This window comes from Amphiura filiformis, chromosome 5 (assembly GCF_039555335.1).
Source record: "Amphiura filiformis chromosome 5, Afil_fr2py, whole genome shotgun sequence".
In the NCBI taxonomy this organism is placed as follows: Eukaryota; Metazoa; Echinodermata; class Ophiuroidea; order Amphilepidida; family Amphiuridae; genus Amphiura; species Amphiura filiformis.
In genome coordinates this window covers 11,285,260-11,305,318 of record NC_092632.1, presented here as the reverse complement: position 1 = coordinate 11,305,318, position 20,059 = coordinate 11,285,260, and the positions used below count along the sequence as shown (strand labels likewise).

At 37.0% G+C, this 20,059-nt stretch overlaps 2 protein-coding genes across 2 annotated transcripts; one reads left to right on the top strand and one right to left on the bottom strand.

The window, feature by feature from the left end:
* Nucleotides 1–744: 744 nt before the first annotated feature.
* On the top strand, nucleotides 745–2,286 carry LOC140152002 (uncharacterized). The gene has a single exon (XM_072174304.1). It carries the CDS (start codon nucleotides 745–747, stop codon nucleotides 2,284–2,286), a length of 1,542 nt encoding a protein of 513 aa, XP_072030405.1.
* Nucleotides 2,287–14,734: 12,448 nt separating this feature from the next.
* On the bottom strand, nucleotides 14,735–15,355 carry LOC140152001 (uncharacterized). The gene has a single exon (XM_072174303.1). The coding sequence runs from the start codon at nucleotides 15,353–15,355 to the stop codon at nucleotides 14,735–14,737; it is 621 nt and encodes a 206-aa protein (XP_072030404.1).
* Nucleotides 15,356–20,059: the final 4,704 nt, after the last annotated feature.

The window sequence follows — 20,059 nt, the reverse complement described above, 5'->3', positions numbered from 1 at the left end:
ATTTGAAAACAGGATAAAAACATGAGTAATATAGAATAAATTAGCCTCAATTTAAGACATAATTGAATCTTCTAAGTGAAGGAATACTCAAGAGACAGTGTTTTGAAATCCAAACTGCACATCAAAATGTAACAAAGCCACCTTTTTGTGTACCCCAGTATATGGCACAGGATCTTATATTAAAAAATCAAACCCATGCAGCCCTTCAGCAAACTTTGCACTATTGAATGCCCGATCCATAAGAGGGAGAGCAAAGTCATCGACTTTCATTGACTTTGTGATATCTCGTCAGCTGGATATCGTTGCAATAACTGAAAGCTGGTTAGGCACCAGAAACAAATTGGTTCGATCTTTGGATCGACCATCAATGCTGCTTCGATGCTTGTTATTAATGAATTATCAACTAATTAATTTGAATTAATGCTAAATTTATATCGGTCAATATCACTACAGGCACACATGACTATTTAATCACAATTAAAATAGTAAACTAATTCATTTCATGAATAATAAGGATCGAACAAGCATCGATGGTCGATCGAAAGATTGAACTAATTTGTTCCTATCGCCTTAACTGGCGATGACAGAGACAATCGACTATTGTCTGATTTGAGAAACTTCCTCCCGGATTATACTTTCCATCATGTGCCGCGTGGAAGAAGAGGAGGTGGCGTCGCAGTTCTAGTTCGCAAAGGTTTTGACATTGTCATCAACACGCCTTCTACTTTTGTGTCGTTTGAATATATGGACATCACGATCTCGTCCAAATCCTCATCTGTCAGGTTGCTGACTCTATACAGACCTCCGCCATCAAAGAAGAACAAGTTGACTGCTAAGGTATTCTTCAATGAGTTTTCCAACCTAGTGGAGATGTTTGCATCGCTTCAAGTTCCCATTGTCGTCGCCGGTGACTTTAATTTCCATATGGACATTTGCGATGACCCAGATGCAAAAATCATGCAAGACCTTTTTGACTCTGCTTCACTAGACCAACATGTCAATGGATCTACACATCGTAAAGGCCATACGCTAGATTTAATCATCACGCGAATGTCCGATTCCGTTGTATCCAACATTGTCATTGATAGAATCCTTCCATCAGACCACGCTGCTATCTTATGTACGGTCGCCATTTCTCACCCACCTGCTACGAAACATCGCTTCAGCTTTCGCAAATCACATGATATTGACGTAAACTCCTTCAAGATGGACATAACAAAGTCCAGTCTAATCAGTGATCCAGCTGAAGATGTGGAAACATTAAGCGCTCAGTTTGATAATGTCTTGGGCGACTTGTTGGATCTGCATGCACCCGTGGTATCCAGATGTGTAACTTTAAGACCTCATGCACCCTGGTATGACAATTCCATCCGCGCAGCAAAACGCGAACGTCGTAGATGTGAGCGACAATTCCTGAAGTCAGGACTTGAAGTCCACAAGCAAGTGTACAAAGATCAGTGCAAGGAGTACTCTCAGAAACTTGAATCTGCTAAGTCACACTATCACACGTCTCAATTCAAGAATTGTGATCAGAAACAGCTTTTTAAAGTTGTGGACAAGATGTGTTCTGCCAGCTCCAAGAAGACTCTCCCTTCTCACGACAATACCGAGGAACTTGCAAATGAGTTTGCCGACTTCTTTGAGAGCAAGATTCAAAAGGTCCGTGATAAACTGGACAACATTCCATCGATTCCTACGATAGTTTCGGATAAGGTGTTTTCCACATCCGCAACCTTCAGCAACTTTGCTGAGGTCACAGATGATACAATCCGTCGTTTCATCATGGAATCAACATCATCATCTTGCTCGTTGGACTCAATACCTACGTGGTTACTTAAAGACTGCCTTGATGTTCTCCTGCCGTTAATCACTCGGATCGTTAATTACTCGTTATTATTTGGCACTTTTCCTTCATCATATAGGACCTCACTTGTCACTTCCCTAATAAAGAAGTCTGGACTGGATGAGAATACTCTGAATAACTACAGGCCCATTTCGAACTTAAAATTTGTCTCAAAAGTAGTTGAGAAAGCGGCTTCTTCACATCTCCAAGATTTTCTGTTTGAGAATGGACTGTATGGTAAAAAACAATCTGCTTATAGGAAACATTTCAGCACTGAAACTGCCCTCGTCAGAGTCCAAAATGACATCTTGCGCGCCATGGACCAACGTTCTGATGCTGTGTTGGTTCTGCTTGATCTCTCAGCCGCCTTTGATACTGTTGACCATCAAGTTTTACTTGTTGGTCATTTGTTGGTCTGTTGTTATTGGCGAGAGCATATCTAGGACGCATATTATGAACTGCTCCGTTCCTCAGGGATCGGTTGCCGGTCCATTCTTGTTCACCATATACTCCGCTCCTCTTGAAGATCTCATCGAGTCCTATGGCGTAGAAAGCATGATATATGCCGACGATACTCAGTTGTATCTGGTCTTGGACTCAAAGAATCGCGATAGTGCACTTCAGCGCCTCGAGGATTGCATTCGCGGTGTAAAAGAGTGGACTGCTGCAAATAAACTGCTTCTCAATGATACGAAGACGGAGGTCATACATTTCTCTTCGCGTTTTAAGCATGAGCCGAATCCGATATCTTCCATCAGTGTTGGCATTTCAGAAGTCGAACTATCTTACGAGGCGCGCAACCTTGGTGTCATCATGGATCAATACATGACTCTATCATCGCATGTAACCAAAGTCTGCCAGGCTGCCTCTTTTGCAATAGCGAAGATAGGTAGTATTCGCAAGTATATTGACCGCTCTACGGCAGAGAGATTGGTCCATGCGCTCGTAACATCAAGGCTGGACTCGAATAATGGCTTGTTATACGGTCTTCCCGGTACTGTTATTTCAAAACTTCAGAGAGTGCAAAACAGTGCCGTAAGACTCGTGTTAGGAGTTAAAGGATATCGCGTTGATATTAACGATCTGCGACGAAGTGAGCTTCACTGGCTACCAATAAGGGATCGTATTGCATTTAAGATCCTCATGCTCACCTACAAATCCCTTCACGGACTTGCTCCACCATATCTTGCCGATCTTCTTACTACATATCAACCAACTCGCTCGCTTCGTTCTGCTACTCAATTTCTTCTGGACCCGCCTCGTCGTATTGCAACATCTTACTATGGTGAGCGGGCCTTCTCCACTTCTGCACCCAAGCTTTGGAATAACTTGCCACAGTCCATCAGGAAAGCCACGTCTCTTGCCATCTACAAAAAACACTTAAAAACTCATCTTTTTAATAATCCAATTGTGTAGTTTGTTTATGCCACTTGCCAAATTATTTATCTTTGATTATATTGAGTGAGATGCCGACCATCAGATTAATTTTTGTTTGCTCGTTCCTTTCTGCGTGGTCTGCATCTCACTCGTTGCAATATCTGCTCATTATGTGGTCTGATGTGTTTTAATGATATTCGTTACCGGGATTTTCCCATGGTTTAAAGTGTTTCTTGTTATTATAACTGCTTTGCTTTTGTATGTGTACTTAAGAATTTTGGGTGCAGGTCACTCTTTTATTGTACTTTTTAAGATTTATCTTTGTAAATTTTTCCTTGCGTATCGATTTTATTTTGTATTTATGTAAAGCGCCTAGAGGCCTTTTTGGCATTGGGCGCTATATGAAACGCCTTAATATTATTATATTATTATTATTATGTTATCATTTGTTCTTGAGCAAATTTGTACTTTGTTCTCAAATTTACAAAAAAATGACTTGGCAAAAAGCGTAGCAGGCTGACGATATTAATTAATATAAAATTGACTTGCAAACATTTTACTCATTTTCCAATTGTTTTGTTTCCTTGTTGGCCCGTACTGTTAGGTTCACGTGATTAAACGTCTAAATCAATCACCTCGTTTTAGTTTTGATGTACGTGTGTAAGTGCTGCAGGGGTGCAGGGTTCCAGGCTGTGCTCAATGTACACGGTTGGAATACATGTTCCTATCCATTTAAACTAAAAGCTCCAAAGAATGCCGAAGGACCTACTTGTGTTTTGGTGTTTTTTGTCCATAAGCCATAAACGTTTTAGTGATGTTTTGAATCGATACCCACTGTTCCATACACTAACGAAAAATTGATATGGTTCGATATACATGTACATTGTAAACCAGGGAATATCGAGTTGAGATTTTAAAGGTAAATTGTAAGAGGGGTAATACTGGGTCCGCTCTATCTTGCAAACCCTTTGATTCCTGTCACACTTTTAATAGTAGGCATTTATTATGTAGTAGATAAAGGGTGAGAAACAGACCATTATCAGAAATAATGGGCGTGTTGTTCATGACTGGTGAGATGTTAGTTGGTTTGAGGTTGAGACCCCGATAGGGTCGAAACCTCAAACCAACTAACATTGAGCATAATCATGAACAACACGCCCATTATTCTGGTAATGGTCTGTTTTGAACCGTTTATCTTACATATACGGCGAGCAAAATTAAATTGTTTGTATCAAAATATGTAAATATAATAGTTTAAAAAGAAATTTAATGCCAAAATTTAGTTTCTTGAATTAAAAACACTAACACCTCAGACGCTAGCATTATCAAATCAATACAGAATTGATCTGTATTTGAAGTGTACTTGCATAGTTAATCCGCTGGAGTGTATTCACCCCGTTACCATTATTATTCAAATGATTAATGAATAATGCAAATGGCAAAAAAGTTATCAACGTTTTGACTACGATCGGTTTCAACACCATGAAATTTATATCTTAGAAAAATGTGATTAAGCACATATTTGAAAACCCATTAACGCAGTGTTCATTGGTACTCCCCTTTTACGGGTAGGTCACAGTAAGGCTTTGCACCCCCAGCCTCTTGACCTGTAATGAGTACCGCAGAGTAGTTGCGAAGCTCCCCTGGTCGGGTAGTATCCCGGGGGTTCTTGCCTAGTAGCTAATTTGCATGGACCGTTGAGCGTTTTTGGGTTGGGTAAGATAAAGACAGATTCCTTCTAAAAACCTAATGGAAAGTTTATATACATGTACTGAGTATACATTCAACGAAACATTTACTTTTTATTTATGAATAATTATTACTTCTATGGTAATTAAGTTTTAATTTGCATGTTTATTAATTGAGCACCAGTGGTGTTATTTAAAATATTAGTAGCCCTCTATAATTTACTCTTGCCATGTAACATTTGCATATAAATCGAGCTGTAAATGCATTTGTTTCGTAAGTCGACCAAACTAACTCAGATTCTACATGTATGTTGTGATCCTTTCCATAGTGTTTCTAGAATGTCCTAGTCAGAGAGTTGATATTCTTGAGAGGGCACTCTATTCACGTGGTTTCTTTTCCAACGCTAAAAGATCACGAATTTTGGTGGTTTGCAAATGAAAAGTGTCCGCACTATGGATTGATTACGTAACTGTTATGAATAATTTATTAGGTTTTTCAATGCAATCGCCTCGACCCATTAATACATATTATCTGTATTATCAAAGTACTTGGAATAGCAATCCGGTGAGTTCACTGAACTACGCCCTAATACTGATGGCGTTTTAATGGCGTTTAATGGCGCTAATCCTCTCCATACACAGATGAACAAATACAATAGATGAAGGTCAACACGTATGACCTCCTATGTGACATGTTATATGTGATGTACAAAAACCTGAATATCATATAAAGATCAGTATTCGTTTGTGCATATGAACTGCACATTTACGTTGCTAGATATTACTCATTATATATAATGACAAATATTGGTATTATGACAATACGGTATATACATTGTATATAAAACGACTAATAGATCCTACTATCATGGCGTCAGGTCAATGTTCATCATACCCCGTATGTTTCTTAAAATTCATTCATATTTGAGACAAATTGCTGTGCCAATTTTATTGGTGCACAAGTAGATCCGTGTTTTTTTAATTTTCATTTCCTTTTAATGAAAGAATTTAGGGTTTCCACTGCACGGGGGCCACAAGGGTGATACTAATTTTAATGCTATATTTTCAAAACGAATACGTGCTCCCGGTTGGCTCTATAGCGATTTCACAGAAAAGGTATTTCTAGTGCAATGCAGCGTCGGACTCTAGCTGAGGGTAGTCTCCTCCGTGACCAGCTTGATTTCGATGGAGCGGAACCAAATTGGCTGCGGAGGAGACGGGTCATTTTTCCATGCAAAGTTTTCAGTGTCAGCCGCCTGGTCCTAGTATTCCTTTTGTTCAGCTCGCTGCCCGAGACCGTTATCTTGAGCTATTGTGTTGATAATGGTCTCTGGGCAGCTAGCCACCTCCATTACTCTAGGTAATGGTCGGGGCAACGAACCTTGAACAAAAGAAATACAATGGATAATCAGTGAATAGAAAAGGGCTAGACGTATATCAATAGATAGGCACGTGTTTTTTGGTTTTTTTTATTTATTTATTTATTTATTTATTTATTTATTTATTTATTTATTTATTTATTTATTTATTTATTTATTTATTTATTTATTCAGTTACTTAATATTTTATAAATATTATTTGTTACCCCTTTCGGCTAGCCAAAAAGTTATTTTGTCCCTTCCCTGGGTTCATAATTGCTTACTTTGCACAGACCCACTTCCCGTGTAAAATTAAACTTTATAAGCTGTTTGAACCAAATTGATATATACAATTTCAATATATAATACCATGACAATAATGTTTGCGACGATTTAACTTGCCACACTGGCCGAATAAACCAAGCTAAATGTACAGTCAAATTCGTCAAAAAACGCGTGAACAGGATGGGGTGTTATCAACGTGCTTAATACTATTAATTATACGTTGGGTGTGTAGATGTGTGCGCAGTCTACCGGTTTAGCGTGCGGGGAAACAAATAGGTGCTTAAAACACATTCTTAATTTTTTTTTTGTCCATTTTCTTTCTTATTTGAATGAGTGAACGAGCAAGTGAGTGAGTAATTGGTGAGGGGGTCGGGGACAACTAGCCTATTAGTCCGAGAGGGTTATTATACGAAATTGGTGGAAGTTAGGGTTTAGGGCAATTTAGGTTAGGGTCAGGGCTCTTAAGGTCAGATTTAATTCATTGAGAACGATCTAGTTCATTAAGCATAGCCCTTGAGCCCGTAAAGAAACCAACTAAAGCTTTTATGTTAGCCAAGATGTTACTGATTTTACTGCATATAATTATTATTGTTGCCAAGAGCGCTTTTATTTTTTTTATCTGAGCTTCGCTTTGTATACTGGAACATAGACAATATAATATATTATTATTTATATCAGGCTTTTGAGCGATACAATAAAACTGTATATTGTACAATATTTTCAAAATACCCGGATGCAATACAATATTTCTTGAATATTGTACGCGTATCGCGTACGCGTCGCGCGTTACCATGGTGACAGCACCAACATGCGTCATGATACAACAGCACAACAATACATTACAGACATCGTAACGGCTCACAGGAGATTTCGTACTGTATAAACAAGTAAAATCACAAACTTAATTCGCGGCAGTTCTGGATGATGATAACCTTAGGAAATATAATCCACATCTACAAATAAACCTATATATATAATTATTCCGAAATTGTCTTTGGGGAGTAAAGAGCAGAAAGCAAGAAGGTCAAAAGGTCAAAAGGTAAGCTTACATTTACAATACACATTGGTTAAACCCGGTGGCTAGGTAAGCTTAAATTTTCATCTTACCGCATAGCAAAAGCCTGATATAAATAATAATAATAATATTGAATAGCTTATTTTCGTGTGATACAAGAATATGTTGCACTCGATAGAAAAATATTCTTGTATCACACTCAAAGCCATTCAATATTATATAAATATTTTAAACTATAACGTCCTAAGGTTGGTTTAGAGTTTGAGTTACCCTGTGTGTGTCTGCTTCCTATGGATGGCGGATAGCATCAACAGATGCCTAGGATACTACGCGTAACCATCCTCCAAGATTGCATAGAAAATAAAATATCCCACTATACACGTGTAGTTATACACGTTTTGATCATCGCCTAACCATTTTCCATTAAGAGGTCGTGAAAATGATTTGGATTGTATGAGCTTTTTTCAAAGATTATGTTCAATCACTACATCTAGGTCAGCGTTCAGTAGCGGTATTATAATCCAGCTTTATGGAAAAACCTCAAGAACATATTCCATAATGAAATTGGTAAGTAATTTCAATTTCATTTTGACCCTGTTCTATATTTAAAATGGATGATTAATTTGAATTAGTTAAAGGTTGTGCAATCTAAGGGTGATTTTGTCTAGTTAGATTGTCCTTATATTGAAATGAAATTGTATTCTAAGGGACCGTGCACAAACACTTGTTAGGGGAAAAAAAAAAAAAAAGGGGGGCTGAACTTTTTTGACCCTCCTAAGGGGGAGCCTGAACAAATGACCACACATTTTCCTGGAAAAATTGAGTATATATGGTCGCATGTCATAAGTTGGGTACAATTTCCATTACATGGTCAAAAATGACAAAAAATGTATTTTTTGATATGTTGTATATATTGAAAACCTCTAATAATTAACACAATTTTTAACCTTAACACATACTTAATTTTTGAGATAATGCTTAATTACTAATTAATTAATACACAGGTGTCTATGTAAATCTCAATTTTCAAATGCATTTTTCTCAAATCGGACCTCAATTATAAAAATGACTCTAAAATTGTTATTTTATACAAGAATGTCATCAGATTTGGAGGATATGTTCTCAATACATCAATGCTTCAAATGAACTATTTGACATAATTGTACGTATGTTAATTACATTGTGAAGGTCAATGACCTTTTACGAGTAAATAGCGAGACGGTTATTCTATTATTGAGGAAATGAATATCAAGAAGAGAAACGTACATTATCATGTTGCTAATGAATATCAAGAAGAGAAACGTACATTATCATGTTGCTAAAATAGTGAAATTCAACTAGGATTTCATTAAAAATGAAAATAAAAAAAATAAAAAATGGAACATAATACCCTTTAAGGTGGTACTACACCCCTTGATAAATTTGTGTCTATTTTTGCATTTTTCTCAAAAAATAACAACACACTGGTAACAAAAGTTATGTATATTATAGGGGCAAGGAATCCAGTTACTGCACTGGAATTTCAGTGACTCAATACAAGCAGTACGTTATTTATGATAAGAAAAGAGGTACCGGTAGAATGTACCTCATTTCTTAACATATTTAGATGAATCACTTGTCTTGAATCACTGAAATTTCAGTGAGGTGGATCCTAGCCCCTATAATATACATAACTTTTTTTTACCAGTGTGTAGTTATTTTTGAGAAAAATGCAAAATTAATCTTAAAATATATCATGGGGTGTAGTGCCACCTTAAGTACAATGTAGTCGGTAATTGTTTTAGTTGTATAAATTCAACATTCAAAGCTGTCAATACATCATTCCCTCACTAGATTTGAAAAAGTAACCAGTAGTTTTGACATGCTGACATGTGAATTTTCACATAGGCCCTATGCACACACTCCCGCATCCGCCTACTCCACATCCGCCTGCTCCTCCACCCCTGGCATTTTTCATTTCAACTGATGTGATTTTTTACTGAATGATGTATAATTATATGCTTCAGTAGACTGAAAGAGTATAAAATTAGGCTTAAAATGAGGTATCAACCACTGCTGTAGGATATGGGGTTACGGAAAGCCAATCAATTGTGTATCGCAATTTTCAGAAAAGTGTAATCCCTCCACCCTTTTTGCATACCCAACTTATGACATGCGACCATATGCTTTTCTATGGGTTGACCCATAATTTTCATGTCAAAAAAGGGCAAATGCTGCACACTACCAAGAGTAATGAAAAGGGCATGCAAAATAAGAAATGGTAGTCCAGCAAAGCCAAGAAAAAAACAAACACAAAACAAAACACAACTGCTGGGTCCCCCGTCATAGATGGGCAGAATCAGCACCATATTATAATAAGAGGAAACAAATAAATGTTGGTTACGTTGGTTAAATTTGCCTGCACCTGGTGTAAAGGATAATGCTGTACCCTTTATTTCTATTCTACTACCAGAAAATAGTGCGATTTAAAGAGAAAATATCATTTTTTGGCATATATTTTAAGTTGTTTACCTTTAGGTGGAACGCGCACGCGTAAGTGACAGCGCGTATCGCGGAATATTGCACGCGTAACCAAGCGTAATGTTGTGCGTAGAATGTGTTACGGCGCTTGGCCCATTATTGCAGAATAACGGGCTCTCACGTGACGTGTTTTAACAAATCACAGTGTGCGATTTTGAATAATGGGTCGTATGAGTAATAGAATATTGAATAATTACACTTTCATGTTTTGAAGTGATGGATGCAATTTTTGCCAAAGCTCACTGATATTCGCAAGATGCTCTGAACCACCCAATCGCAACAATTTAAAATAAAGTCTGCACAAAAAGTAACTCAGCTGTTATAAATACGCCTTATATAGATTCAGAACTAATAATTGTTTTCACAATATTTCAACATAGAGAAGGATGATATATTTACACGCATTTTGATACCCCATTCGTCAAATGTCGTTCAATATTAAACACACAGTAGTGCTTTTACAGGAAAAAATACCCGAATTTAAAAGTTGCAGTTTACAGCGATCAATGGTTATAATGCCAGCACTGTAAACACGAAAGCCCGCCATTATCTTCGCGCTTACTTCAAATCAATACAAATAACTGCAACTTTTAAATTGGGGCATTTTTCTTTCAAATCACTGATGTATTGTCAATATTGATTAAAATTGGACAATTGGGGTATCAAAATGCGCGTAAATAAATCATCCTTCTTTTTATGTTGAATAGAACGGCCCATATGGCACATTTTGCAAAAATTTAGATTTTGAAGTGAAAGTGTCATACTGCCCTCTATTTACCTGCCACTGAAGTTACTACCCAGCAAACACAAAACGTTTTCGATATCATTCGCAAAAGGTCATAAAAGGTTGTCAGAAAACGTTTAAATGTCGGGTTATATAAAGGGTATGAAAACGTTTTAATAACATTCCAAAAACATTTTTAAAAACTTGATACAAAACATTCTAAACAGAATGTTATTTTGGGGTTGAAAAAATATTTTGTGTAAAATAATGATTGCCCAAAATATTTGCAATAACGTTTTTAAAACGTTTTCATGACCTTTATATACCCCGACATTTAAATGTTATTAAAACGTTTTGAAAAAAACATTTTAAGAACATTTCTGTGTTTGCTGGATGCAAATATTTTAACATCATGTTATTTAAGTGTTGACAAAATATTTGGCAAAATATGTTTGCAAAAATAGTTTACAATAACAGTTTGAAAACATTTTAAAAATATTGCTGTAGTGTGTTTTCGTACAAAACGTTTTCATGACCTTTATATAACCCGACATTTTAATGTTATTAAAACATTTTACCTAAACCAAAAGCCAAAATATAACTTATTTAAAACGTTTTTAAAACGTTTTTGTGTTTGCTGGTAAGTTGTTGTATACACTCCAATTTTATTGCTAGAAGCAAAAGAAAACAAATATTCATATTTTTCCCTATGAATTCAAGATTGCAAAAGTCATTTTTTTTTCAAAATGGAAAATGTGCCATGGGCCGTTTTTATACTGGGACACTCAATTATTAGTTCTGAATCTATAGGCGTATTTATAACAGCTGCAGAGTTACTTTTTGTGCAGACTTTAGTTGCTAACCTTAACACGGGTCATTGAATTTCGGACACTGGACGTTGGCTGTACATTCTTATGAATATTGTTTGGCAACATTTTCCAATATGTCAGCGCTCATAATGGAAACAATAGCTTTAGTCCGTTGGTCACCACGTTTTTTCTAATCAAATAACGTGTTTGCCAAGTGTGAATTATTTGAATACAATCAATCGATGACAATAAGGGGTTCCTCTATTCTGAACACAAACCAATTTGAATTCATATATTATTCCTAAACCTTCCACCCATCCCCTTCACTTCCCCGTGGTTAGCTATTACACTACCAAATACCATTCCCATAGATCTGTGCCTTACAGGATCCACGCGATTCTTATCTGACAACAGGAAAAACAATAGGATGCCTATCATTAATTTTACGACTGCCTCAAAGTGAATAGCGTCTATGGCTCACGTGAATTTCTTGACAGAAAACAGAAAAAAGTTGATTTGTCACTTCTGCGGTGGATTTGAACACTACAAACTATGATCAATCCAAACTTTATTCTAAATCATGCATTTTCCTCTCGATTTAATCTGTAATTTACGTGTCTAAGCTTTATTTTCAAAAAGCAAAGCCCGTGACCAGATTTTTCTATAAAAAAATACCATCAGATAGTTTCTCTTGACTTTACTGATATACTTCTTATTATACCAACAGTTTCCCGCGCTTACATTAGATAAATAAACATACCCATACCAGTGTTATCTTTCTACATGAACGAGTGAATTGAATTTGGTGCATACTGACAGCAGCAGCGCTCAGGGTTAATGATATAGTATATTGAGAAACAAGTCTTTTAAAATCGTGAACCCAATGGATATCACGTTCTTTACCCAAATACGGATGCCCCAAATCATAGCGGACAGAACTAAAGCACCAAATGGACGGATAATATTTCCCGATAATTTCCCTAATGACAACAAAAACAAACAAGGTCAGCATATCCAGCTTCTTGATGGAATAATACAATTGATTAGAGTCCCAATGTAATAGCTAGCCCGCGGTTTGGTATAGTAATATCCGATTGATTCTACGATAAATGATTTGTATTTCAAAGTACACCTTACCCTTTTACCATGTTTACCAAAAAGCCACACTTGACGAAGTCTTGTACTATGTCTTGTTCGATCTGCCAGATAAGTCGAATATAGGTTGTCTATTAAGGTATAGCATCTTTTATACTTTAAAGCCAGACCTTTTCTTTTGCTAGTGATGGGCGATCAGTAGTCAATGAACGGGCCTGTACATTTATAAAATATAAGGATCTGTCTTATAATATAATTTCATACAGCACTATTAATGATCAACGTTTTTCTTGATAAATGTATTATGTTTTTCATACTGAACTTTTCACAAGAAACCACAATTGATTTTTTGATTTTCGTTTTGTTTGAGCAACATGTTTTAGCATGTGCGTCCATATACCTTCCTGGAGTCAGTAAAGTAAGATCAAATTTGAAGATTTTCTCAAAAATGCTCATTGTTGAAGGAATCTGTTTTGCTTGTTGGATTATTATCAAAATGTTCAGAAAAGTCTGGAAAATCTTTTGTGTCATGTTGTAAAATAAGTAACCCAAGCCATCTATTCAGTTTCCATGCCAACGGTCACGCTATTTAAGGACTTTCGTCATTACCCACACATTTCGGCAGAAAAGATTCTTCAGATTATTCTGAAGGTTTTGACCAACGACCATTGTGTCCAACGAAACCGTTTGATAAGCACTTTTGGCTGCATGGTCTCTCATACTGAGTCCACAAATGTCCAAACCAACTATTAAAGGCTAATAAACTCTGGCCATAAAATGTCTTTGACCACAATACAGAAAAAGATAGGAACACTGTAAATAAATATCATCAAAATATCATTAAATATCAGCACATGGGGGATACCAAATTTGTAATATAATGTATTATCAAAAACAAAATTTTGAAAGCAAATATTCAACGACGACTTTAATCACAAAGGTGAACAAAATAGACACTTTTGCTGCACAGTAGTCTAGAGATTTGACGTCATCATGGGATTTCTTGAACCATTTCCTTTCCAAAAATGTATAGCTTAATATACTTTGGACATATAATTCAGAAATAATGATGTTCCAAAAGGTCCATTTTTTCTCTGGCCTTAACTAGATAATACATAACTTTTAATTTTGTAGTGCAGAAACTATCGTATCCTCAAGTCACTGAACAGATTCATCAGGTTTGTAGATAAATAGATAAACGATTTTCATGTAAACAAAACCAAATTTTACTCACGAGTTTGACGGTTTCGCTTTTCATGGACGAAAAGCATCATCAGAATATTGATTGATGATCACTTCTTCCGGTTGGACGAATTCCGACCACAGAGGGTGTAGAATTGTCACTCAGTAGAGGATCATATACGTGACTTAGATGGTGGGCCCCGTCGTCCCTGTTCATGACATTGGGTCCTCTTCTCCGAATCCATATGGACTCCTTGATGCGTCTTATGTTTGCGTTACACTCCTTGCCAAGGATTTTTGAATTGTTCCAGTCTATGACATGGTTTTTCTGTACTGCGTGGTCTGCTATGGCGGATTTTGATTGCTCTGTTTCTGACTGTTTACGTGTTTGACGCGTGTAATTTTGCTTAGACTTTTCCACCCTTGTGGTTTCTTTTTTGTGTTCATTGAGACGAGTTGCAAATTTTCTTCCGGTCTCACCGACATATGTTTGGTTACAATTAGTGCATGGTATTTCGTACACACAATCCGTGCTGTTAATAGGATCTATTTTGTCCTTTGGGTGGACCAGAAGTTTTCTGAGACTAGTGTTGGGCTTCATAGCCGTTGCGATACCGTGTTTTCTGAAAATTCTATTGGCCTTCTCCGCAAGTCCTTCCACATATGGGATAACCACAAGACCTTTAGTTTGGATGTCATTGTCCTTTTTCTTTTTAGGTTTCTTTGCCTTTTTCTTGCACTTGTTTGAACGACCAATGTGGGTAACCACAACGACTGAGGGCCTCTTTGATCTTAACTTCCTCTAATTTCTTATCTGCCTCCTCAGTTACGATTGTGTTCATTCTGTCGAAAAGGGTCCTGACCACCCCAAGTTTTTGGTGGAGGGGTGATGTGACTTGAAATTGAGGTATTGGTCAGTGTGAGTAACCTTCCTATACACTAGTAGCTTAACTGACCCATCTGGCTTGCGTACAATTAACGTGTCCAAAAATGGGATTTTGCCCTCCTGCTCTTTTTCATAGGTAAATTTTATGTTCCCCGTGGGATCACTCTGATTGAGGTGCTCTGTGAGATCGTCGACTTGGTCTTTGTGAACTATTTCTAGGATATCATCCACGTATCTCTTCCATAATCTCGGCTTACATGTGAGCGGTGCAGATGCTATGGCCTTTTGTTCTAGAAATTCCATGTAGAGTTTGGCTACGACCCGGGCTACGGGACTTCTCCTGGCAGCACCAAAAAGTTGTTTGTAAATAGTGCCACGAAACAGAAAATAAGTAGTTGTGAGGACGAATTGTAATAATTCCAAAACATCATCAACCGAGAGTAAAGTCCTGTCTTTCAAGGTGTGGTCATTTTCCAAACGAGATTTTATAACTTGGAGTGATTGTTCAATGGGGGTGTTGGTAAACAGAGATACCACATCATGTGAGTTGAATATCTCCTCCTCTTCTACCATAACCTCAGCTAAACCCTCAGCTAAATGTTTAGAGTTTTGCACATGATATTCAGATCCACCAACAAGGGGAGACAATATGTCAGCTAGGGCACGGGACGTTTGGTAACCGATGGTACCCGTGTAGTCAACTATGGGTCTAACTTTATTTCCAGGCTTATGGATCTTCGGTGTACCATAGATCCTAGGTCACGTATATGATCCTCTACTGAGTGACAATTCTACACCCTCTGTGGTCGGAATTCGTCCAACCGGAAGAAGTGATCATCAATCAATATTCTGATGATGCTTTTCGTCCATGAAAAGCGAAACCGTCAAACTCGTGAGTAAAATTTGGTTTTGTTTACATGAAAATCGTTTATCTATCGTATCCTCGTTCATAATTGACTTCTACTATCGATATTCACTCCTCCCCACGCCATGCACAAATTCTCCCAGTCCCATTTCCCAAATATGAAATTTAAAAAAAAAGTGAATTTCAGTTGGCAGAGGTGGGCCTCGAACCTACGCCGCAGCTATATAGACGAATCCAATTTCACGCATTCCTGCTCCTCAATGGCAGCCATTAGCCGCGACGGGTACCCAACTATCCCACCTAAAATGTGGGATGATGCGGCCTTGGAAGGGTATTATAAACTGCATTCTATCACCCGTGTAACACGTAGACAAAAGAATGATGACAGTTTATAACACAAAAGAATCTAACATCGAATTTTAAACGGGTTTAATCCACCCAATTGGGTACTCACAACACCTGTTTGGTGCATGCGGGTACCCAAATATGGCCGACCAAATCCTGACCATGACTTGGCTCGTTGGATTCGTCTATACGGAATACTGAAGTCCAGCGCGCTAATCCATTGGACCACACAACTTTTTGGTAGCCAACTTGAATATTAAACATATAGGCTATAGGCAACTCCAACATTTAACAGGTATGGAATAGAAATACAACAATACGTGTACAATACAATATCGATTGCGCACAATACAATATCGATTTTGACTGCATCGTGCATGGTATATTGGTCCGTGCAATGTATAGGGAGTCTGCTATACTGTGAATTAGACTGAGATCTCCCTTCTTGTGTACCACCCTGATTTGCTCTAGGTTGGTTATGGCTGAACCTGCTTGAATAACTTCTGTTATGACTAAATTTACTTGAATTCAACTTGAATACGCCATTGTCGCCGCTTCGTTTAGCGTCTTAATTTTGCTAGCGCTTTCATCCAAATGGGTTTTAATGTCAACGTGGACACATTTCTTGAACTCTTCTATAAGAACCAATTGCTTAAGTTGGCCAAAATCATCTTTGACTTCTTTTGAACCAAGCCACCTGTCAAACATTTGTTCTTTTACTCTAGCAAATTTTTGTTACGAGTCCTACTGACTCAAGGCCAAAATCACCTTTTACCCGAACTCACACGAATGCACAACACAAATACACTGTTTGATTTTAAGCTAACAAATCTAAGTCTTTAATTGAAAACAAAGTATGCTTGGTACATATAACAACAATTACAATAAAATCACACAATCAGTTTTATTCTATCGGTACTTAACCAGCGGTCTTCTTGTTGGTGATTCTCGAGTTCTTGCAATGTTCTGGACGACTGATGTAATATATCCTTATTCACTTGTCCTGCGAAAATCAGCGAAGTCCATTGTACACTTGCATTTATAAATCCTTGCGTATAAAATCCTCATACGAAAATGATGATGCTTCCTCCAATCTCCTTTGCGCTGCTATCTCCACAAATATATCTCCTTGCGCTGCTCTCTCCACAAATATATCTCCTTGCGCTGCTTTCTCCACAAATTGTGTTTCTTTCACCAATCACTCTTTTTCCAGGGAACAGGTTTCTTTAACACAGCTCCGCTGTTTTTGACAGATGCGTGGCCTTCACAAACCCAGCAAACTCCAGCAATTCGACAGAAGAACTTTAATCCTTTGATGAGGAAGAGCACTTTCGTGTGCTCGCAATCACGTTCGTTGCTGTATAAAAATAGCTCAATTATTGGCTATATAAACTGGTTAAAATGTACATCTTTTTTGAAGCACGAAGACCACCACACACATGTGGAGTTTACAATCTCCCATGACATTCTGTAAAGTCCCAACAAAAGCTTCCAGCTTTTTATATCAGTACTTATGCAGAAAACCCATCATCTATTGATAAACCATTACTTCAATCACATTTTCACAACATTGCTGCAATCTTGGGATTTCCTAAGATTAATTATACACATTCACCTTTCAAAATTACATCACTTCCTGGGGGGTTTTCCTGATGGTGCAATAATGAACTGGGGATTTCCGAGTTCCAAACATAGCTCTGACTTTGTTTACAATAATTTTGGGGGAATTCCAAAATGACTTTCCACGCCATCATCTTGCACGTACAAGGGGCTTTCCCATCTCATGAAATACTTTCAGCTTGTAAACAAAGTTAAATAATTAAATTAAAGAATGCCGCTGTGATAGGCTTTCACTTCGACTTCTGGAGGTTTTTATAGCAGAGTGGTTTTGAATTTGACATTGAAGTTTTGTGCTTTTGAACCGTATTTCTCTATTGTGGTGTGAAGCTCACTTGACATGCTAGCAGAGATTGATCTGGTGATGGTGAAGACTTGATTTGCAGCAAAGTTATGGTCATTTTAAAATTATGTAAAATTGGGGTAAAAATCACACAAAAGGGGCATTTTTCAGCTGAGAACCCATATTGAGAATTATTCACCTTACCACATTCTAAGTTTTCCTTAAAACAAAGTGCCTTATGAGTCATTTACGCTGTAAAAAATAAAATCAGTTTTCATCGATTTGCAATAATTATATTATGCCACACCAACAAAGATAAAGATATTGTAATGAATTTGTTAATTCTATGTTATTTTTTCAAACACCGTATATATCATTCTGGGACACCTTGTAGCATGTATAGGATTTCATAGCTTGGCTTTCATAATTTGTCGTAGCCTAGTCTTAAGAGAAATCGGCCATCACAAAATCACAAAATGACTGGTTCAACAAGTATACTGGGACAAACATACCAGACCAGCAATCAACATGATTAAACAAAAAGATATTATCAGGTTCAATATTTATCGATGGAAAGGAGCAACAATTATATACAATATTTATAAAACTTCAGAACAATTTTTGGCTGCCATAGATAGGATAATAATTGCCAAATGCTTTCCTCTAACATTTTTTCTAACATCAAGATGTAAGACATAATCCCGGCCATTTTAGTGTCCTTATTTTTAGAAATACGTATTTCCAAACAGACCAACCTTGTACAACAGCCAATCCTTGCTTGAGTTACTCAACACGTTTCTTATTTCACATTCCTCTATCTTGACTACTCTGAAGAGTTTTAGTATCGATACATTCCACGTCATTGATCACTGAACACACATTTTGACTGATGCCTCTCCTAGTAATGAGGCTGCTAACTATATTAAGGCAAAGAACGGGTTACAAAAAGTGCCCTAAGAAAAATAATATATTTGACAATCGTGACATAGAAGTGAAAAGGTGTCTGTCATTTAACTGAATTGTCTTATTATTGGCTAACCAGGTAAGTCCATTTGATTGAGACTAATGTCATGAATGTGGAAGATGGTTTTTCACGTTGCAGTAGATTGTGCAGTAAACTATGGGAATTAGATATGTGTATAAAAGAACTAGCATGTGAATCTATGTATACATTCCTTGATTAAATTATTTAAGTACCGTAGTATGCTTGTAAGATGTTCCAACAGGTAAAAAAAATTCGATTAGCAAGGTTGTATTGCTCGTCGTCTGCGATTATCAGCTCAATTGGGTTACACTATTTATACAAGTAAGACACTTCGTCGTCTGTATTCCATAGTGGCGTATAGTGGGGCGCCGCGAATAAACAACTTTTCGAGAAAATCGGGTTTGAAGAAATGCCAATTTAAAATCGAGTTGTGTAAATCAGACATTCATTATATTTTGTAAATGATGTGAAATTTCTGTAGTAAACTAAATAGATTTTATTGTTATATATTTTCCAAAGAAATAAATACATACTATTGCTGGCAAACTGAAAATAAAACTATACGTCACTATGGAAAACAAACAAAACGCAATACCCTAACCTAACGTTAACCGTACGCCACCTCGGTCGCTGTGTAATCCCTATGGCGTTACTTTTCGTCGTTCGTATTCCATAGTGGCGTATAGGTCCGATACGTGTACGCCACTATGACATACGATGTTTTTCATTTTTGCCGATATTTCATAATTATAAAATGTGTATAAAAAGTGGCGTATGGTCGATACGCCACTATGGAATACAAAAATGTCACTTTGTAACTATACGCCACATTTAATTAATTAATTACTAATTAATTAGCTAATCATGACTGATGAGACTTAGAAAAAATGAAAGAGAACATCATTAAAAACATATGTGCCAATTTTCAAAAAATGACCAAAAATCACTATACGCCACTATGGAATACAGCCGACGACTTGCGTAGAACGTAAGTACGTCTCAAAGGTCTCGTTACCCTTTTAAAACTGTTCCAAATAAATTTGACTGTGTATAGATGAGTTGACCTCAATGTTTATTAACAAAGGCAAGGAACTGGTATATCTTTATGCTTGAGTAAACCCCATGCAACCACTATACTGTTTATTTAGTCTTATTGTGATGTGGCGGGAGTTTTAAAAACAC